Source organism: Carassius carassius, chromosome 42, assembly GCF_963082965.1.
Source record: "Carassius carassius chromosome 42, fCarCar2.1, whole genome shotgun sequence".
Taxonomy (NCBI): domain Eukaryota; kingdom Metazoa; phylum Chordata; class Actinopteri; order Cypriniformes; family Cyprinidae; genus Carassius; species Carassius carassius.
In genome coordinates, this window is record NC_081796.1 from 5,938,482 (window position 1) to 5,962,334 (window position 23,853).

Genomic DNA, 23,853 nt, shown 5'->3' on the forward strand with positions numbered 1-23,853 from the left:
TACATACTGAAGAAAAGAAAAAAAAGGAAAATGGTGTGATTGATATTCTGCTCCTCTCTCAGGTTCTATGGACATTGGATATTGGGAACCAAATGTCTCAATTTCTGACCCCCAAGCCTAAACCAGCTTCCCGAAATAATAATAGCAATAATTATTATGCAGTATCCGCACTTGATATGGGAATCAGTGATGAGGAATGGGAAAGACTGCAGAAGGCTCTCGACTGGCCTGGTCCAGATAAAAAAATCAATCAGCTGAATCTGAGCACAAGCCCAGTCCACTCAACATTCTCAATTGTGGGACTCAAAAACAGTTACAAAGTGGGAGAGAACATCTCCATTGTTATCACAGCCAGAGACCACAACAACAACCTGAAAAGATACGGAGGAGATTTTTTCAAAGCAAAGCTTTTCAATTCAAACCTAAAGGTGTGCTAATTTTTATGATACAGTTTTGTGAATATGGCATACGTTTATGTTTGTAAGCTTACTTTACCAGCATACTCTACATTAGTTTTTTGCAGTACACTTAACCTATTCCATTCTTCTTGAAGGCGAGTGTGTATGGGGAGGTTCTGGATCATCGTAATGGAACATACTCTGTTGTTCTTCTTGTGCCCTGGGAAGGTCAGGCACAAGTTTTTGTACGTCTTGAGCACTCCAGTGAGGTTGTGCAGATTCTTAAAAAATACAGAGAGTCTTCATTCCCACGCAGCCACTATAATGGCCACTTTGAAGGTCCAAGCCCCAAAAACACCAGGATCAGTGAAGTAGTAGAATGCAATCTTAAGTGGGGTGGAGATGGAAGTTGGAGTAAAGGCAACTGCTGCTGTGAGTATGAGGATATAAAAATGGGGACGGTGTGGCAGTGTGAGAGACCGAAGAAACTTTCCTGTGACAAACTGGTTCATCACTCAATGGGAGGTTTTAAAAGCCCTTTAAATGCATTTGAGAATCAACTTTTTACAAAGTAAGTTTGAAAGTATTCAAATGTAATTCAGAAAAATTGTAAAACTGGAAACATTTGTAGAGAAATGAATTATTACAATTTCTTCACAGGAAATTAACAAATGTTGCTATTTCTGGACAAAAAATAAACTTAAATGTCCTTCCCAACACTGCAGGCAATGGTATGTTAACATATGGAAAATGTATTAACATGTCTTTTTCTTATTCATCTTAATGTTAAATATTACCATGCACACATTGGCAGTTTTTCAGTAAATTAAATATTCAAGCCATAAACCTACACTATAAACCAAACATCTAGCCGAATTATCCTTTTAATACTTTTTCTGCTTTCTCTTTATTTTAATTTTATTTAATGACATATTTTTTTTTCAAATAGGAAATGAACAAAATATAGGCTACACAAAACACTTATCAGACGACTGACATCTATAATGTAATGTTACAAGTGAATGAAGAATTTGCATTGACAGTCTTTTTAGGTAAATGTCTCTTTGCTTTAGGCACAATGGAGAGATGCAGATCTGGCTTGACAACACCAGTTCCAGCTGGGTTCTATTTAAAAGATGTTTGGAAGTCTTTTATATGCAACACTCAACAGTTCAATTCCACCCAAATGGGAAATTGTCTTAAAAACAAAATGATCTACTTGTTGGGAGACTCCACCACAAGGCAGTGGTTTGAGTATTTAGAAAGAAATGTGCCAGGCAAGTTATCCAATGATATGACTTTGTTGTCATTATTATTTTATGAGACTTCTATGCATGAATGTATAAAAATACAAATAAACAAGGTATTGACATACAGAGGCGCCACAAAGTATGTGGAAAATGAATCATGTATATTAATGTCTTGGTATTAGATGAAAATATCAAACTATGTGGCACTCTTTTCAAGCAAAACATCAAAAAGACTTTCTTTAGCTTTTAAATTTGCAAATTGCTATTACAAAAATGGCTTATAAAAATTAATTCTGAGAAAAGCTCATGCAGCATTTGTTTGCAGAAGCTACTTGGTTTGATATTTTGCATCTAATGTAATGTAATTGAGACATGTACGTATTTCAGTGTCACTCAAAAAGATACTGTGCAGCAAAAATTTTAATTCTGTCATCACTTATTCAACCTCATTTTGTTTCAAACTTTCTTTGATCACAACAAACTTTTATATGCTTAAAGACCGTTGATACATTTGTAATTTTTTCATTTTCATTTTCGTTTCGGTTCTGTGTGTGTGTGTGTTCTGCAAAAATAAGTCAGTCTGAAATCAAAACTCATTCCAAAATAAAAAAGGAAAGAAGAAAACATTTTCCCAGCTTCATATTACAAATACTGCCTTACAACATCAAAGTAATTAAAGAAAAAGCAACAGTTCTCAAAAAATGCTCAAGTTCAGTCAAATTCATGTTGAACTGCAGTGAACTGCTCTCTTTAAGTCCATCCATAGATTTCTATTGGATTTAAGTCAGGGCTCTGACTTGGCCACTGAAGAACATTCAACTTCCTATCATAAAGCCATTGCGTTGTTCTTTTGGAATGGGTTTTTGAATTCAGGCTTTATGACAAATAACGCTTCTCTTAAAAGGGTATGATGATTTTCTATATAGGCTCTATACTTCTTGTGGCTGTTGTAAGTCTAATGTAAGTTTTGCTTGTCTTTATTAGACTTAACAAGAATGGATCTGCACACTCCTCGTACAGGTGGACCCCTGATGGCTGTGGAGATGAAAAATAATATAATTGTTCACTGGAAGCCACACGGTGTTCCTTTGCGATTTTATAAAATGCTCATTACCGACCTGCATCATATTGCCAATGACATTGATGAAATAGCTGGTGATCCTCATGCAGTTGTTGTCTTCACTATCTTTGCCCATCGGGTTTTCCACCCAATAACATTTTACATCCATGAAGTGGCCAAAATCCGTCAGTCTGTTGTTGCGTTGCTGAGCCGTGCACCACAGACTACTGTCATCATCAAGTCTGGAAACACTGCAGGACGAAAGGTACACTTGGTCACTTCCCAACCTACTTTGTTTTCAAATAATTTTCTACCTTGTATTCTTATGATAATATTTATGGTAAACAAGAAAATATGGCAAATTTGGTCTTCTGTCTTTACGTGTATACTGAATGTCTAGGAACACTGTTGCTCATAGGGATCATAAAAAGGGATCGTAAAAGGGCCATAAAATCATGTTCAAAGTAGTCGACTCAAGTGCTATTTTACAATGAAATATAAATCATGAATAATGATTACCATTTATGTTCTTGACCATTCTGCTATAAGTAAAATAGTTCTCTGTCATTTCCTTTGTTCTGTCAAAAGATGCACAAACTTAAAGTTTTTAACTAACTTTTAACTAAGGCTTGGTCCTGGCTTAAGCCCTGTCTATGAAACCGGATCCTAAAACTATGTGCCTAGTGTAGGTCCTGTTCATGCTGCCAAATATATTGGGTTACGTCGTTAACCAAGGTCCCCTGAGAAAGGGAACAAGACTTTTGCCGCGTTTCCACCGCAGGAACTTTACCCAGGAACTAGGGACTTTGGCCTGGTACTCGGTATGTTTCCACCGCAGGAACCAGGAACTAAATAAAGTTCTGGGTAAAAAAATGCCCCTCAGAAAGTCCCTGCGAGGTAGTACTTTTTCAAAGTTCCGGACCTTTCGGGGGCAGGACTTGGGCGCTAAACATCCTGATTGGTTGAGTTCATGCAGCATTGGCTGGGCGATGACGTATTTCAGGCGAGAATGTAGTTGTCTAAAACTCAAATCTATGGTTTATTTATAAAGACAGCGCCTATTCAAAAATGTGTTTCGCCAATCTCGGAGACGTGAGCTCCATGCAATCAGCGGGAGCTCAGTCCTCATGTATCTGCCGAGAGCAGCCTCACCTCGGCTAGACCTTCTGATCTGTGCCGCTGGCTCTGATGTCTCTTTTTAGTGGTTGAACATAAATTATAATTCATTTTGGGTAAATCTAACAGGTTATATTTGGTCTGTATTCAATTTATCTATATGTTAAAATGAAAATAAAAAAGGCAAATTTATATAATATTTAGTTTCATTGTAATGACTGTATATACACATTGCCCTGAACTAAGTACATTTCTTCAGCTGTTATTATGTTTAAATGAAAACGAAAGGAGGCAGTGGTATTTGATATCCCATTTCGTTTTATTGTAAATATACAGAGAGGAAAATTGCAGTAGTCAAGGCGAGCTGACTGATGTTATCAAGTACGCTGCTGTTTGCAGATTTACTGGATTCGCGTTGTCGCGGACATCACACTCCCGAGTCGAATGCACAAAGTCTGAACTACCGAGGATGCACGTCCAAAATCAGCGTACTTTGTACTGAGAAACGCGCACAGACCTACGTCACCAGACATACGTTTGCCTAATCTTCCCGGTACTTTACACCGTGGTGGAAACGCAGAAAGCAACAGGTCTGGGGGGAAAAAAGTTCCTGGTACAAATGTTCCGGGTAATTTCGGTGGAAACGCGGCATTAGTTGCTGATGCTTTGGGGAACACTATCAGTGTGACTGGTGTCCAGAGCACATGACTTAAATGCAATAATCTTATTGGCCGATGACAGTCCGTGACATCACTTCTGGTGCATTCGTGAGTAATAGAGGGCATATATAGTAAACGTCATCAACTTTTTTTGTCTGAAGTAGATGTTTGCAGGCTGGCCTGAAGCATGGCAATGAGACGCAGTGTTTCATTCACCTATACTCGTAAACACAACATGTTCATTTTCAAATAGGAACTCGGACTGTGTCTGCTGACAGATACCTACAGATACTTACTCTGCCATGTTGGGCGGAAAGTCTGCCACATGAGCTAAGCACGGCCAAAATGGGCATAATTTAAGACTCAAAGAACATAACTGCAAAAAAAAAGGAAATAAAGTCCCCTACTTAGGCACACATCTGTGAGTGAACTGTGAGTGACAATATTCTCTAAGGCCACTACCCAAGCTTTAAGCCCAATACAAGAATGTTCCAGCTTTTTCCAACTTTCCTCCCTTCCTTGTGGGTCTGGCAACTATGATGACATTTTAGAGCCACGCTGAAAAAAATAATAATAATAAGATTCCGAAATTAAAGTAGTATTATTTCAAGAATAAAGTCAAAATATTACGAGAATAAAGTTGAAATGTTTCGAGAATAAAGTCGAAATATTATGAGAATAAAGTCATAATACTATGAGAATAAAGTTGAAATATTACGAGAATAAAGTTGTAATATAACTAGAATAAAGTTGCAAAATTATGAGAATAAAGTCTAAGTATTACGAGAATAAAGTCGAAATATTACAAGAGTAAAGTTGAAATGTTTCGAGAATAAAGTTGTAAAACTACGAGAATAAAGTCGAAATGTTTCGAGGATTTAAGTAGTAAAAATTAAGTTGGAGAAAACTAACTCTGGGGGCGCTGTAGCTCTCGTATTTAATACACAAAAAATTTATTTGGGATTATTATGAGAAATCATACCATTTATCATCCTCGTGGGGACAGTATGCTTTGAAATAATATTTAATATCTTCCATTGCATTTGATATTTGTAGTGCGCCAGCCACCCAATAGCAATAAGATTCATGCTTTTGATAGACCTACTTTTAATGTCTCAGCTTTCAAAATCAGTTTTATGGTGAAACACAAATTATGTATCTTACAATAATGTGTTTTTCAAGCTCTGTAATGTTCAGATTGCTGTATTTATGTGAAACAATTCATTAATTTTTTCTTTGTTACATTAATCTCGTAATCTTCGAATTTTTTTGTTTCTCGACGTGGCACTAACACACCATCGTAGGCAACAGTGTTCGGTCTCAGGACAGAGCTGAAAGGTCTGGTTATGTCAGTCCTTTACACTAGGTATCACCTTTAAGGCAATACTCGCCCAGGGGAAAGGATTTTAGTTCCATTAGATGGTCTCTACCCTTTAGTGGAAGCAATATTTTTTAATTCTACCCCATGACACTGCCAGAGGAGCTACAGTTTTTACAGTAGAAAAATTGTCACGCCCTGTCTGGCTCTATCCAGAATCTCAAGAAACCAGCACTCCCAAAGGTGCATGACAATGAGAAAGGATGCAAACTTTAATTTGAAAGCCACCTCTCGTTGGGTTCTAGGAGATAGGTAAAGTTACTGGGAAGCAGAGGACCCTACTTTAAGACCTTCAACAATGGGCGAGGATTCTACTTTATGTTAAAGGGATATGTTCTGTATCTTAAGAGTCCTACGTGTGCCATATAACTGTCAGGCAAAACAACTTGAGATTCACTCGAAAGTACAGTTGAACAGTTTATTGAGGAACTGTCACGGTTCTCAGATGTCATCTTGTTGTCTGTGTGTAGGTTGCGGGGTGTATCGACTGATTGTTCTGTGTGGGCGTTGCCGTTGATTACTGATCAGCGGCAGCTGTGGCTTATTACATCTTGCCTATATTAACGCCTTGTCTTTCGTCTCATGTTTGTTAGATCGTTTGTTTGGAGTCCTGGTGTTTGTTCGTGTCTCTCGTGTTGTTTCCTGCTCAGGCTTTCTCGTCATTGTTTTCTGTTGCCTGTCTGTTCCTGTGGATTTATTCCGGATTTCCTCGTTCATCTCGTCAGCCTCAGTTACTGCACGAACTTCACTCACCACGGACACCATCGCCCATCAAGGTCCCTGTATTGCCATCTCTCCTGCTGCGTTATTGTCTTGTCATTTATTGTACATCTGACTTATTCTGCGTTAAGTTCTATTAAAGGAGAATTTAACTTGCTATTGCATCCAGTCTTCTTTGCCATGACAGAACGATCTGACCATCATCATGGATGCAGCGAGTTCAGCGGCTCTCACCGATTTCATCAACCACAGCATAACTCAAATGGATCAGCAGCAGGAGAGCACACAGGTGTCCGAGCTCTCCCAACAGATGCAACAAATTCGCGCTGTGGAGGATTCTGGAGAACAATACAGCGGTCTTCGAGCCAGTCTGGTGGATGCGGTCAGCCCAGCATCCGATCCCGAGCCCATGCAGGTGGGGAGAGCATGGCTTTCCCGGGAGGAGAGGGAACGGCGGAGGTCCCTGGGCCTTTGCCTCTACTGTGGAACGTCTGGTCATCTCGTTAGGAACTGCCCGGTAAAAGACCAGGCTCGATAGTAAACTCGAGGCTACTATCGGGCGGGATCTCTGCCGAGAAGTCCTCACCATCTACCCTCCTTCCGGTAAGACTGAGATGGGCCACCAACGATGTCACCTGCAGTGCACTTCTGGATTCCGGGGCCGAGGGCAGTTTCATGGATTACCACTTCGCTCAGCAACATGGCATCCCCACTTCCTCCCTCGAGCACCCAATCTCAGTCAGCGCATTCAATGGACAGTCACTACCTACTCTCTCACACATCACGGATTTCATCACACTCATCACCTCTGGTAATCACTCAGAAGAGACTCAGTTCCTTCTCATGGACTCACCTCACGCTCCCATCGTCCTGGGCCACCCCTGGCTCAGGAGGCACAATCCCTGCATTAACTGGATTCTGGGTACTGTCACTGAGTGGAGCACTCGTTGTCATAAGTCTTGTCTTTTGTCTGCTTGTCCCACGGTGTCTGTTTCTGTTTTGCAGGATGAGACTGTGGATCTGTCTAACGTGCCCAAGGAGTACCTCAACCTGAAGGAGGTGTTCAGTAAGTCCCGGGCTGCTTCTCTCCCTCCACATCGTCCCCACGATTGTGCTATAGACCTAGTGCTGGGTAAGTCTCCGCCTAAGGGCAAATTATACTCTTTGTCTGTTCCCGAGAGGGAGGCCATGGAGAAATACATTTCTGATTCTCTGGCAGCCAAGATCATTCGCCCTTCCTCTTCTCCAGTGGGGGCGGGGTTCTTTTTTGTGGGGAAGAAGGACGGATCCTTGCGACCTTGTATAGATTACCGGAGGCTGAACAACATCACGGTTAAGAATACCTATCCTTTGCCGTTGATGTCTTCGGCCTTCGAGAGGTTGTAAGGAGCATCCGTCTTCACTAAATTGGACTTGCGTAATGCTTATCATTTGGTCCGCATCAGGTAGGGGGATGAGTGGAAGACTGCTTTTAACACCCCAGAGGGCACTTTGAATACTTGGTTATGCCCTTCGGGCTTTAACTAGCTACACTAGCTACAACCACTTGATACTGCTGTCCTCATTAAAGAGCTATAAGGGGGGTCATTCTGCACAGAAAACCCCAGTTTCCTGTGAGAAGCAGCATCAACCTTGTGCACTCATATAGTCTTTAATGTCTGCTTGGGGGAGTGGGGGGGAGATCATGGCCTGGTGGTTAGAGAAGTTGACTCCTAACCCTAGGGTTGTTGGTTCGAGTCTCGGGCCGGCAATACCACGACTTAGGTCTTAGGTGCCCTTGAGCAAGGCACTGAACCCCCAACTGCTCCCCGGGCGCCGCAGCATAAATGGCTGCCCACTGCTCTGGTTGTGTGTTCATGGTGTGTCTGTGTTCACTGCTGTGTGTGTGCACTTTGTCTGGGTTAAATCCAGAGCACAAATTCTGAGTATGGGTCACCATATTTGGCTGTATGTCACGTCACTTACACTATAACCTGTGCGATTTTGTTTTTTGGCACATGTTAGAATGGTAACAGAAATGAGGAGGGATGGTATTCCTGAACTCATGAATTGTATACTCGCAGAGTGTGCTACACAAGAGGCAACACTCGCCTTTTGGTGCTTTTTTGAAGTCCTCACACCATGATGACCCAGGTTCCCCAGAGGCTTTTAGCAAAGTTTTGGATTGGCATGGTAAATATCTCTTAAAGCCTGCAGACCACGGCCTCGCTTCATTGAACCTCCCGACCAATGCCTGAACAGTGAAGATCTAGATTGTCTGTGGCATGGGCCATAACATCACACAGATCATCATATGTAGGACAGGAAGGCTGGGAGGGCCCACTTATAACATCTCTACCCTTCTCAGTGACATCCAACTCTGCTTGGCTAGATGTAAATAAAGTGATATCTTCTGAATCAAATTATTTAAGGGAAAAAACATCCTGATTCAGCAGACCTTGCGTTAGTTACTGAAGAATGTGAAAGGGACATACCTTTTTTCTTCTTCCAACTCGACCTGCAATCCCTATGAACGCTGTGCCTTTGTCATCATATGTCCCTAGCTAGCCAGCTTTTCCATCAAGAATAGGGACAAGCAAACTGAGCTTCTTCATTGAAAACTTTTCAGAATTAGCACATTCAGCTCCCTCAAGAACTGAACACGTGTGCTTCTCACCCAAACACATAACACACAATTTGTCATCCTGAAGCACTTGGCTGGGTGTTTCCCCTTAGTGGTTGTTTGTTTTATACACATACACAAAACAATTGGCTCCTTAAGACAAAAAAGCTGATGATGTGAACCTCTCACAGGCACAGCAATAGTGATGTCACTGACTGTCTTCAGCCAATAAGTTTGTTGGGTTTAGGACACATGCTTCAGTCACTGGTCATGGTGGTGGCATTTTCCATAGTGTCAGCAATCTTTAGTAAAGTGGTACGTGTTAAAGTAACATCTAGGTGAAGGGCTGGACCCAAGGTTTCACAGCCGAACGTTGGACAGACCATGACACTCCCACTGCCGGCCCACTTTTTTCCACTAGTACATTCCATCTCTTCCCCACTTAATTGATGCACACATTCCCAGCCATCATCCTTATCTAAAAGAAAACATGATTCATGAGACCAGTCAGCCATATCCATTGCTCAGTGGTCCAGTTTGACGCTGATAGGTCCATTGTGGGCATTCGGCATGGTCACTCTGCCTGGTCTGAGGCTATGTAGGCCCATACAACTAACACTGATGTGCTGTGTTTTCTGAAACCTTTCAATAATGACCAGCATTAAGTCTCTGAGCAATTTGAGTTACAGTAGCTCTTCTTTGTGAACTGACCAGATCTTCTTTGTGAACTGCTTAGTAACTAAAGGCGGACTCCCCTTGTTTTGTGTGAACCCTTGGTATTTTTAACTTGACTCAATCCTAATGATATGAGTGCTCTGTTAGGTTTATATTCAGTGAACATATCTGCAATATATTTTGGTCCTAGGTCTTTGAGTGACTTATAGATGAGTAAAAGTACTTTAAAATCAATCCTAAATGTAACTGGAAGCCAGTGTAAGGACCTGAGGACTGGTGTGATATGCTCAGATTTTCTGGTTCTAGTCCGAATCCTGTTCTGGATGAGCTGCAGCTGTCTAATGGCCTTTTTGGGAAGGCCGGTGAAGAGCCCATTACAATAGTCCACCCTGCTGGTGATAAAGGCATGGACAAGTTTTTCCAAGTCTTGACTGGAAACAAAACATATAATTTTTGCAATGTTTTTTAGATGATAGTATGCTGATATAGTTACTGATATAGTTAATCACCTTCCTGATACTGATGATCTTCTCAGAAAAGAAGGAAGCAAACTCAATGCATTTGCTGTCTGAGAGCAGTTCAATGGGAATCTGACTTGGGGGGTTTGTCAGTCTCTCAACAATGGCAAAAAGAGTACGAGTGTTGTTTAAGTTACTGTTTATAAGGTCTGAGAAGAAATTTTGTCTAGCTTTTCTGCATTGTCTTTTCATAGTTTGAACTGCCGTTGATCTTCTCCAAACTGATTTCTGTCTGTTTGTTTTCTTACTGACTATTATTGGAGCAATATCATTAATAACATGATCAAGGAAATCAAGGAGAATATCAACAGAAGTCTGCAGAAATGCTTGGTGTTAAAGATATAGCCTACATAAATAGTACACTTGTGTTCTCGTTTATGCATCTCTTTCTGACAGAGACAGATCTAGATTCAGTGGGAGCAGAGATAAAAGATATGTCAAAATACAGAAGTGATCAGATGCTACATCCTTAATAACAATGGATGAAATGTTTAGACCCCTACTGATGATTAAATCTAGAGTGTGTCCACCTTTGTGTGTGGGTCCATGCATATGCTGAATCAGGTCAAAGGTATTTAGAACCGTTATCATTTCTTTTGTAGTTTTGTTTTCTGCATTATCTATGAGAATATTAAAATCCCCTGCAATAGCAAAACAGTCAAACTCTGAGGAAAGCATTGATAACATTTCTGTGACCTCTTCAACAAAGGCTGGAGAGTATTTTGGAGGCCTGTAAATAATAATAAACAGAATGCGTGGAGCACCTTTCAGCACAATCCCTAAATATTCAAAAGACAAATACTGACCAAATGACACTTGCTTGCATTGATAGACATCTTTAAATAGAGCAGCTACACCTCCACCTCTCCTAACAGTCCTGCAGACACTCATGTAAGTGAAGTTAGGAGGGGCTGCTTCATTGAGGACTGTTGCACTGCAGCTGTCTTCTAGCCATGTTCGTTTAGAAACATACAATCCAGATTGTTTGTGGTTATAAAGTCACTGATTAGAAAAAGATGTCAGTTCACTGGTTGTCCTTCCTTGAAACACTTTTGTTAAGTACTTACATATGCATACCACAAACTCCCCACAAGATCTTTTTGAGATACTCTGACTCGGTTGTCTATCAGTATCTTACCCTTGTCAGAGTCACTCAGATCTTTTCACTTGCTATTTTTTTCCCAGCACATAACAATTTGGGACATTTTACTAATATAGTCAATGATATTCACTTTACCTGTCAGTGGTTTTAATGTTGTGGTTGATCCGTGGGATGTTATTTGCACAGTAGCAATACATACAGTATAAACAACAGACTTTATGTAGTTTGTCCAAACCAGCATTGCTTATTCCAGGTCTGACAGAATAATTTGCTACTGATCTTTACATCTGTAGGCTAAATATGTTTATTCTACCTCAACCAATCTATGTCTTTATAAACTTTTATATTTTATTTTATGGAAGGTTCATTTACTAGAAACGTCCTGTTTGTTGCAGTAATTCTGATTTGTGTTCTTACAGAATATTTTTCAAAGTGATTGGTTAACCATGCAGCTGAACACAGTGATGCGAGAGATGTTAAGAGATGTTGATGGAGTAATCTACTTAGATGTATGGCAGATGACTTCCTGTCACTATCTACAAGAAAATATTCACCCAGGACCTGTTATCGTTGCTAATGAGGTCAATCTGTTTCTGTCATATGTCTGTCCTATCTGATTAATCATTTACAATTACACAGCCCCAAAGAATAATATTTATCTTGCTTTGCTATCATCAGCAATGCACATACAATGAGACGGCATAAAAACTTGTATACAGACTTGAATGAACAGCTTACAAATACCCTTATGAATAATGGATAATTTATTGCATTAGAAAGGCTAAACCTAAATTGTTTTAATGAACCAATTTGTAAATAAAGTGATTGTTATAACTGTTTTGTTTGTTTCCATTCATTTGTGTAATTTTACAGTAAATACAATTTAAACTTAATAAAATTATAATATTATACACTGTTTTCAGCATACCACAATCAGTTTATATATATAAATAATCCCTAAACAAAACATTAAATGAATTAGGGATGTGCAATATTGACAAAAAATTTCTGAGTATTTTCTGGGATTTTATCAGTAATGACAATTAGATGATTAGTTAAATAATAGTATTAGTATAATAGTGTCATTGTGCTTATATCTTAAGAACTACCGTGGACAACCTCATAATGTTTTTAATATTATTCATATTCTGTGTGGTGATCAGTTCTAAAAGTGTGCCTCATCTTTTCAGTCAAATTCTTAAATTGAATCAGTCAATTAGAATAAGAAGTCATTTGGGTTGTTACCAAGCAAACTAAATCAATATCAGGATCAGTATTGAAAATTTATCTTTGCAATGCAGAGAAAACACAGAAGCTGCATTAGAAGGGGCATTTAGATGCATTTACACAATATTTAATGCAGAACATGAATATATTTAACCTGCAGTTAAAAATGCATTAATACCGTTTGTAGGTGGCAGCATGTTACTGTTAATGAGTGAGTCATTGTGATTTAACCGAATCATTTAAACGGGTGATTCATTCAGGAAAGAAACACCTCATGTTGCTCAGAGATGCAAATCGTAATTATGAACAGTCAATATTATTATGTCTAAAATGTAAGTGTTTTAATATTTAATTCTTGTTTATTGAACTGCTGTATAAAATCAATATCACATTTGTGATCATTATACTTTTTGGTAGAAAAAACGTCAGTCTTTGTTTAATACCGATAAACTATATGCAATGATAAAAATATACATTTCTGCCCCCATATCTTGAATTTTATGACCATTATAAATGCATTTTAATAAACTGAATCAGGCAGTTAAAGAAAACACAGTGGTTTAACCTGACAGATTTCCTATTGCCTTAGGTAAACTTTAGCTAACTTACATGGGACTCTCATGACTCATGGATGTTAGCAAGCCAAATTAACTATAATTACCTTTTGTCTTGTGGATAATAGCTGTAAATTCGAGGCACAGGTAGCTTACTCCTTTGTTTACTACTCAACTCCACACCAAGACAAACACAATTGTATAGGGTGAGAGGACTTGACTTCTGCGGCTCTCTGCCTGCCAGTGATCTGCATGTGCAGATCAATTTGTGCTGCATGGAAATGCGGAGGGGAGAATGGTATAATTTCCCGACCTTTAGATTTCTTATGTGTTTGACAGGGAAAGCTGTCAAGTCAAGTCAAGTAACCTTTATTTATATAGCGCTTTAAACAAAATACATTGCGTCAAAGCAACTGAACCACATTCATTAGGAAAACAGTGTGTCAATAATGCAAATTGATAGTTAAAGGCAGTTCATCACTGAATTCAGTGATGTCATCTCTGTTCAGTTAAATAGTGTCTGTGCATTTATTTGCAATCAAGTCAACGATATCGCTGTAGATGAAGTGACCCCAACTAAGCAAGCCAGAGGTGACAGCGGCAAGGAACCGAAACTCCATCGGTGACAGAATGGAGAAAAAAACCTTGGGAGAAACCAGGCTCAGTTGGGGGGGCAGTTCTCCTCTGACCAGACGAAACCAGTAGTTCAATTCCAGGCTGCAGCAAAGTCATATTGTGCAGAAGAATCATCTGTTTCCTGTGTGGTCTTGTCCTGGTGGTCGTCTGAGACAAGGTCTTTACAGGGGATCTGTATCTGGGGCTCTAGTTGTCCTGGTCTCGGCTGTCTTTCAGGGCAGTAGAGGTCCTTTCTAGGTGCTGATCCACCATCTGGTCTGGATACATACTGGATCCGGGTGACTGCAGTGACCCTCTGATCTGGATACAGACTGGATCTGGTGGCTACGGTGACCTCGGAAACAAACAGACAAATATTAGCGTAGATGCCATTCTTCTAATGATGTAGCAAGTACATAGGGTGTTATGGGAAGTGTTTCCGGTTCCGGTTTACCTAATTGATGCAGCCTAAAAATCCTTTAACGAATTTGGATATTAAAAGCATATTAGTATGTTATGTGTAAGCCGAAAAGGATCTGCCGCCCGCAGTTGATTTTGATATTCTAGGTATTATCAAATTGCCTGAGTTTTGAGAACGTAGCGGACGTAGAGGATTATAATGTAAAAGGAGCTCATTCAAATACTGAGGTGCAAAACCATTCAGGGCTTTATAAGTAATAAGCAATATTTTAAAATCTATACAATGTTTGATAGGGAGCCAGTGCAGTGTTGACAGGACCGGGCTAATATGGTCATACTTCCTGGTTCTAGTAAGAACTCTTGCTGCTGCATTTTGGACTAGCTGTAGTTTGTTTACTAAGCATGCAGTACAACCACCCAATAAAGCATTACAATAATCTAACCTTGAGGTCATAAATGCATGGATTAACATTTCTGCATTTGACATTGAGAGCATAGGCCGTAATTTAGATATATTTTTGAGATGGAAAAATGCAGTTTTACAAATTCTAGAAACGTGGCTTTCTAAGGAAAGATTGTGATCAAATAGCACACCTAGGTTCCTAACTGATGACGAAGAATTGACAGAGCAACCATCAAGTCTTAGACAGTGTTCTAGGTTATTACAAGCAGAGTTTTTGGGTCCTATAATTAACACCTCTGTTTTTTCAGAATTTAGCAGTAAGAAATTACTCGTCATCCAGTTTTTTATATCGACTATGCATTCCATCAGTTTTTCAAATTGGTGTGTTTCACTGGGCCGCGAAGAAATATAGAGCTGAGTATCATCAGCATAAAAGTGAAAGCTAACACCATGTTTCCTGATGATATCTCCCAGGGGTAACATATAATGCGTGAAGAGTAGCGGCCCTAGTACTGAGCCTTGAGGTACTCCATAATGCACTTGTGATCAATGTGATACATCTTCATTCACTGCTACGAACTGATGGCGGTCATATAAGTACGAAACAGAAACACACACACACATTCAGTATATATGTATATATATATAAGTAAGAAAAAAAAAACTCAAAACAGGACACTTTCTCTTGAGGAATAAAAAGGGCAGGTACTCAAGCACCTACAAAATTGACAAAGGTCAGGGCAGGCAGCAAACAAACATGAAACAGATAAATAGCCCTAGATCAAAACACTCGAAGACAAGGCAGGGCAAGAAAACACACAAATGAAACTCGGGGGAAACAGGAGAACATTACAAGCCAAGCAATCAACAGCGAAGTGTTCAAGTTTGTGTGCATCTTTTAAAGTCCTTAACAATGTACTAATGTGAGACAGCTGTATTAATTAATGATGAGATCTAATGAGAGACCGGTGATGAAATAGACAATGACTCCAGCAAAGGATTATGGGGAATGTAGTCCAGGATGAATGGCAAATGTCAGGAATGAAGTCCCCACTGGTGGAGATCATGGGCACTCCAGTTGGTGATCGTGACAGACCCCCTCCTTCCTAAGGAGCAGCTTTGAAAGGCCCCTTAACAGTTACAAACATGAGTCATGGATGAAGATGGAGCAGATATGGAATAGGGGAAGGGATGGAGGGCCAGGTCCATGTGAAAGCGAAGCAACAGGGGATTGAGGCAGAGCCAGTGAAGCAGGGTACCAGGGCAGAGCAGAGTGCCAGGGCAGAGCCGGCAGTGTTAAGTGCCAAGCCAGAGCCAGCGGAGCAGAGAGCCAGGGTGGAGCTGGTGGAACAAAAGGCCAAGGCAGTGCAGAGGGCCAAGGCAGAGCCAGAGTAGAGCAGAGGGGACTGAATATCCCACAGAGGAACAGATGGAAAGGAAGGAGCAGAAGACCACCAGAGCAGGGCTGAAGACCACCACAGTGGAGCCAATGAGACGGACAGATCAGGCAGAACTGGAACAAAGAGCACAAAGGTATAATAATGGCCTCAGTGGCCAAAACAGAACAAGCAGACAGTTCAGAAAGTGTATCTTTGGCCATAAAAGGTTGAGCAGAGAGTCTAGGGCCAGCTCTTTTGACCATGGCTGTACAGTCAGAGAGTTCAGAAACAACCTTCCTGATTGTTGAAGGGCAAACAGAGAGTTTGTGACTGGCCTTCCTTGCCAGGATAGGACAGTCAGAGAGGACAGAAACAACTTCATTGGTCAGAACAGGACAGACAAGAGTTCAGAAACTGCCTTTTTATCTGTGGATGAGTGCCACTGCTGTCTCAGGAGGAGCAGAAGTGGATGTCACCACCATGAAAGGTTCTGCAATGAAAGTTGCCAACTCTGGGGGTTCTGGAGTGGACTCAGGGACCGCAGTAAGGTCAGAAGTGGATTCAGGGACAGGAAAAGATTCTGAAATAGATTCAGAGATTAGAGCAGACTCTGGATCAGACTCATAGGCTGGAGCAGACTCATCAGCTGGGGTGAACTCTGGAGAAGACTCAGGAATGGATTCTGGAACTAGAACCAGCACAGGGATAAATTAAAGTACTGGAGAAGGCACTCGGGCAGCTGAACAACATCACGGTAAAGAATACCTATCCTTTGTCGTTGATGTCTTCAGCATTCGAGAGGTTACAGGGAGCATCCTTCTTCACAAAACTGGATTTACGTAATGCTTATCATTTGGTCCACATCAGGAAGGGGGATGAGTGGAAAACCACCTTTAACACCCCTAGAGGGCACTTTTAATACTTGGTGATGCCTTTCGGGCTCTCCAACTATGACATACTGATTTTTTTTTTATCTCTCCAGGAACATGTGCAACACGTCAGACGAGTGCTCCAGAGATTACTAGAGAATGGTCTTTTTGTCAAGGCAGAGAAATGCATATTCCAGGCACAGTCTGTTCCCTTCCTAGGTACATCGTCTCATCTGAGGGAATACATATGGATCCTGACAAAATTAAGGCTGTGATAGATTGGCCAAGTCAGGATTCCTGTAAGGCCCTACAGCGGTGTCTGGGGTTCGCCAATTTTTATCAGCATTTTATTCGTAATTTCAGCCAACTAGTCTCACGTCTAACCGCCTTGACCTCCCCCAGTACTGCGTTCAGGTGGTCTAATACAGCCGAAACTGTATTTTCCAACCTCAAGAGCTGCTTCATTTCAGCTCACATCTTATTAGCCCCTGATCCCACAAGTCAGTTCGTGGTGGAGGTCGACGCATCAGAGGTGGGAGTAGGTGCAGTTCTTTCCCAACTTACTGCCTCAGACGACTCACACGCGTTTTTTTTCTTCTCATCATTTATCTCCTGCCGAACCTAATTATGACATTGGTAACAGAGAGTTGTTGTCTGTCAAATTATCTTTATTTTTCCCTATCGTACCGCCTGGTACCAAAAACATCAAACCGATTCTTTGTCACATCGTTTTGATCCTTCCGAACGCCCAGTGACTCCCGAGTGCATTTTATCTGAGAGTATAGTCATCTCATCACTCATATGGGAGGTCGAATCGAAGGTCAAGATGGCCTTAGAAGGGGTAACGCCTCCGCCCGGGTGCCCACCGAATCGGTTGTTTGTGCCGGAGGAGTTACGGCCCAACGTTATTCAGTGGGGTCACTGCTCTAATGTAGCTTGTCATCCAGGGATAAGCCGCACCAAATGTTTAGTAAAGCAATGATTCTGGTGGCCACTGATGGCTCGTGACGTTCACGATTTTGTTTTGGCCTGCTCAGTTTGCGCCAGTGGTAAGTCATCTAACCGACCTCCAGATGGGCTTCTTCAACCGCTGTCTGTCCTTTCGAGACCCTGGTCCCACATCATTCTAGATTTTGTTACCACCCTCCCGCCCTCTAATGGCATGACGGTCATTTTGACCATAGTGGACCGATTATCGAAGACGGCACATTTCATTCCCTTGCCCAAATTACCTTCAGCCATGGCCTCCCGTTAGACATGGTTTCTGACAGGGTATCCCAATTTGTGTCCAAATTTTGGAAAGAGTTTTGTAAATTGTTAGGAGCGACGGTTAGTCTGTCTTCGGGTTATCACCCTCAGAGAAACGATCAGTCTGAGTGGGCCAACCAAGATTTAGAGAGAACGTTGTGATGTTTAGTTTACAAGAATCCTTCTTCATCGAGGCAGCAACTCTCTATGGTTGAGTACGCTCATAACTCATTACCAGTGTAAGCCACGGGCCTCTCTCCATTTCAGTGTAGCATAGGTTACCAGCCACCTGTTTTTCCTAGTCTGGAATCTGAACTCGCGGTCTCCTCTGCTCATGCTTTTGTCCAGCACAGCACCAAGGCCAAGGCCGATTGCCACCGGTCGAAGTCTCCCATATACATCTTGGGTCAAAAAGTGTGGCTTTCTACTAACAACATTCTGCTCCGTTCCGTTTCTAATAAGTTAGCTCCCAAATTTATTGGCCCATTCCCTGTCACCAAGATCATTAGTCCGGTGACAGTCTGCCTCAAACTATCTCCGGCGTACAGGAGGATTCATCTCGCCTTTCATGTATCCAAAATTAAGCCCATGTTTTATTCACGAATTAACCCGCCCACCCCGGTTCCCCCAACCGCCACGACTCGTAGATGGGGAACCCACCTATTCTGTTAATCGCATTCTGGACTCGAGGCGGAGGGGACAAGGATTCCAGTACTTGATGGACTGGGAGGGTTACGGTCCAGAGGAGAGGAGTTGGGTACCTACTAGGGACATACTGGATCACTCCCTGACTGATGATTACAATCGACAGGTAGGGCCATCTGGGAACTCCAGGAGGCGTTCCTAGAGGGGAGGGTACTGTCACGGTTGGTAAACCGTGGCCTCGGGTTTACACTATGTGGGTGGAGTGAGTGTGTGTCTTGTGTCAGCACTGATTGTTTCATGTGGGCATCTCAGTTAATTGTTCATTATCACCAGCTGCTACTCATTAGCCATTCCCTACTTAGTGCCCTGTCTTTCGTCTTTTGTTTGTCAGAGCATTGTATGCAATCCCTTGTGTTACTTCCTGTTTCTCTCGTTCCTGTTTCATGTTCTTCTCGTCGCTGGATTGTCTTGTCTCGGAACCCCATACACTCCTCTACAAACACGGACTTCATCACTCACTCACTTATGTACATACTATGTAATAACTAGGTACTTACCCTGAACCTACCCCTAAACCTAACCCTACCCCATGTAGTTACCTTGTGTTGCCAGAACTTTCTTAGATAAATACAATGTAAGTACACTATAAGTACATGTTAGTACACGTACTGTAAAATAAAGTGCAACCGGGATAGTTCACTCAACCATTACAATTTCGGGGCGCTAGAGGGACCTCACCAAAGATGGCTCCTTAATCCATTAGCTTGTGCCAGTTAACTTTTTTTCCCCATTCTCTTTTGGTTAAATTAACTTATACTCTAATTTTATTGTTCTAACAACAAACAATAATGTCAAAGAATGAGATTTTCCACTTTTCACGTCTTCTCTGCCTTCCAGAAATGTAAAGAAAAAACAAGCGGAGATGGAGGAGGCCTCATCGGATCAAACCGACCGAATTGACCAAAATTCGCTGGGGGAACCAGTTTGGGCAATATTGACTGCAGATTGAGTGCAATCGACAGTCGCTTGGACAGTATTTCTACCTCAGATACCTCAATACAGGAAGCCCTTTCTAATTTACCAGGCAGAGTGACGTCAAATGAGTCGTGGTTAACCGAGGCTAGAGAAAGAATCTTTGTCACCAAAGATGGCATATGCACACAATAGAAGAATCACGTCTCTGGACAAAAAGATGGCATATACACACAATAGAAGAATCACGTCTCTGGACAAAGAATTAGCATTATTTTGAACCAAAGTAGACGACCTGGAAAATCGAAGCAGGAGTAAAAACCTGAGAATCGTCGGCCTCCCTGAGAGGGCCGAAGGCTCTGAACCTTATTAGATAGTTTTCTTCTAGAAAGACAAAAACGTTCAGGTGGAGAAAAAAAAAGCTTTTTCTTTACCTTGACATGTTTCGACTGCAACCTGCAGTCTTCCTCAGAAGCGTCATCTGACAGCTGTGACGTGTCGTTTATCAGCTGTTATTTTCTGGGTGTGGCCAACCCGGCGGACCTGACAGTTCTGCTGGGCTGGCCACGCCCTGCCCCCCGTCACTCGATGGTCTCTGGAGGATGGTGTTCCATGTGTGTGAGAGCATGTAGGCTCATCCCGGTTGATGGTATCCTTGGCCCGCTTCCTGATTTCAAATGCCTCCTTTATCCATCTTCTGTATCTGTTTGGTTCTGATCTGATGATGTGTGCGTTGTCCCAGTCCATAATGTGGTTATTTCGTTTGCAATGATCTGATATAGCTGATTTTAGTTGTTCCTGTTGCACTTTTTCCTTTTGAGTTCTAGTGAGTCGTCCTGTTGTTTCTTTTCCACATTCTTTCTGATGTTCTTTCTTTCTTGTGTTGAATGACCTGCCTGTTTCTCCTACGTATGTTTTATTGCATGATTTGCATGGTATCTCGTATATGACATTACATTTTTTGTCTTGCTCTATTTTGTCCTTGGGGTGTACCAGTAACTGCCTTAACTTTGTGTATGGTTTTACTACTGTGTTTATGTTGTATTTTCTCATTGCCCGCTGTAATGGTTCTGTTATGCCTCTGATATATGGTAGGGTTACTATGTCCTTGTTTCCGGTTTCAGGTTTCGGTTTTGTTTTTGATTTGGTTTGCTTGTTTGCGACTTGTTCTTTTCCTTTGTTTATGGCCCATATCGGATATTTGCAGCGTGCAAGTGCATGTCTGATATGTTTTTCCTCTTTCTGTCTGTCTTTTTCCTCCATGATGAAACTAGTCTGTTCATAATGTGTTCTCACTACTGATAATTTATGCGCCGTGGGATGTTCAGATGTCCAGAGTAGATATTGGTCAGTGTGTGTTGGTTTCCTGTAGACTGTTATTTTGATGCTGTCATCATCTCTGTGGTGGATCTTTAAATCTAAAAAAGCTATGGTTCTGTTGCATTCTTCCTCATGTGTGAATTTTATGTTTCCGGTGGGGTCAATACTGTTTAGGTGGTCAGTGAGTTCCTGTGTATGTCCGTTTTTTATTTTTTCCAGTATGTCTTCTACATAACGTTTCCAGAGGGTTGGTCTGCAATGCGATGGTGCTGTGGCTATGGCTGTGGTTTCCAAGTCCTCCATGAAAAAACTGCTCATTATGGCTGATAGTGGGTCCCCCATGGCGAATCCCTCTTTTTGTCTGAATATTGTCCCTCTGTATTGGAAATGTGTGGATTTTGTGACGAAGCTCAGTAGTTAAGTTATATCATCAACTGTGAGGTTTGTGCGTCTTTTAAGTGTCCTGTCTTTTCGGAGTCGTTCTTGTACTATGTGAAGTGTTACATCCACGGGGGTTTTTGTGAAAAGTGATATGACATTGTGTGAAATTAAAATTTCATCTGATTCTATTTTCATGTTGTTGAGTTCTTTCACTAGTTGTTTTGAGTTTTAACAGTGATGCTCTGTTAGGCTCTGTTAGGGTTTTATAATTTCCACTAATGCTTTTGATAGGTTGTAAGTGACCGAGCCGATACTGTCTACTATTGGGCATAATGGGATGTCATTTTTGTGTATTTTTGGTGTTCCATAGATTCGTGGCATAATGTTTGCAGTGGGAATTAGATTGTCATATGCTTCCTTTGTTATTTTTTTGTTTTCTAGTAATGGTTTGAGAAGTGTTTTTAATGTTCTTTTCTTTTCTTCAGTAGGGTCCTTCTTTAGGATTTCATATGTATTGTTGTCTTTTAGCATTGCTTCCATCTGTTTTTCATATTTGTCCGTGTCCATGACAACTGTTGTACGTCCTTTGTCCGCCGGTATGATGGTGATGGTTTTATCCTTTTTGAGTGAGGTTATTGCTTTTCTTTCATCTTTTGTGATGTTGCTTGTTGGTAATTTTGCTGTTTTTAAAATGCCTGCTATGGTGTTACGTAGCTCCGATTGATGTCCCTGGTCTTAGATTTTTTGACATGCCAATTCTGTTGCTAGTATGTACTCCTCGTGTGGTATATTTTTTGGCGTGATGACAAAGTTTAGACCTCGTGTTAAAATTCTTTTCTCGGTTTCCGTGAGTGTGCGTTGTGACAGATTCCGTACCCACGTTTCATTTGTTTCCATGCAAGTTTTATTGTTTGCATTCTTTCTCTCTATCAGCTTTTGAAGTTTATTTAACTGTCGGGTTTTAATTTTGTTGAACTCTTGTTCATATGTGGTATCCAGGTGTTCGTCTATTTTGGTTTGCGTGTCATGATCTATAGGAAAAATTCTTTTGAAATTGTCCTTCTCTACTTTTGTTTGTTCCGTGATTCTTTCAATCTTATTTACAGTCGTTCTTATCCTCTCTTTCACGAGGTCTTTTCGGGCTCTTTTGATTATTTTTTCCGCATTTTTAGTGTGAATAGGGTTCTTGATATTGAGGCTTGCTGGTGTAATATCCTCATCTCGACATCGGAGGTTGAATCTCAGGTGGTTCTTATGGCGTGCCATTGTTTTTTCTAGTCTCTTTAAGCGGCGGAGGGCTTTGACACAGTCTTTTCCAAAACCTCCTCGTAATAGTTCAAAGATTTTCATATTGTCTTCTTAATGATTAAAATTAGATAACCTATCGTGCAAATTTCTTACCAGGATGTTGCCGAAATGGCCGGACTGTAACGACTGGGTGAAAGGAGTGGCAGGAAGCAAGTGCGAGTTAATAATATTTAATGAAAATGAATGATACAGTACATAACGAGGAACACGGATGATGCTGAAGGGAATACACAGTCCAGGAAGATGCAGGTGAGTGAAGGATCCGAATGGCGGAGATGAGTTGGCAGCAGGAGAGGGTGACACAGGAACTGCGGGGAAGCGAGCCGAAGGTAAGTGATGATGCTGTTGGTGATGTGCCAAGAGTGGACGGGGTTCCGGGGAGACACGGACATCCAACGCAGAAACACACAAGAAAGCAAACATCAGACAAAGTACATGAAACAACGCTCTCACAAACACAAGACGCTAGACAGGCCAATATATAGGGATGAGTAATGAGTGACAGGAGTTGCTGATGACAATTCCAATCCAATCCAATTTTATTTATATAGCACAATTTAAATAAACACATGGTTTCCAAAGTGCTGCACACAAAGATACAAATACAATAATAATAAATAACAACCAGAAGCATAATAATACAATGGACTCAATAGATAAAATAACAAAATTTAAAATTAAACAACAAATAAATATAAAATCCTTAAGATAAAATAAATGAATGAAGTCAACTTCCTACTAGGTGTTAAAAGCCAAGGAAAAGAGGTGGGTCTTTAGGTGGGATTTAAAAACAGACAGAGAGGAGGCCTGTCTGATGTGCTGAGGCAAACTATTCCAAAGTTTTGGAGCTGCAACTGCGAAGGCACGATCCCCTCTGAGCTTCCGCTTTGTTTTAGGCTCTCTCAGGAGCAGCTGATCTGCTGACCTGAGAGACCGGGAAGGAGTATAAAATTGTACAAGCTCAGAGAGGTATAGCGGGGCAAGACCATTGCAGGATTTAAATACAAAAAGAAGAATTTTAAAATTAATTCTAA

General features: G+C 41.1%; 1 protein-coding gene across 1 annotated transcript; it reads left to right on the forward strand.

The window, feature by feature from the left end:
* Positions 1–461: 461 nt before the first annotated feature.
* LOC132123896 (NXPE family member 3-like) lies at positions 462–12,160 on the forward strand. The gene is made up of 6 exons (XM_059534590.1): positions 462–476; positions 554–969; positions 1,059–1,129; positions 1,472–1,675; positions 2,633–2,973; positions 11,898–12,160. Exons 1-6 carry the CDS (start codon positions 462–464, stop codon positions 12,093–12,095), a joined length of 1,245 nt encoding a protein of 414 aa, XP_059390573.1. The 3' UTR covers positions 12,096–12,160.
* Positions 12,161–23,853: the final 11,693 nt, after the last annotated feature.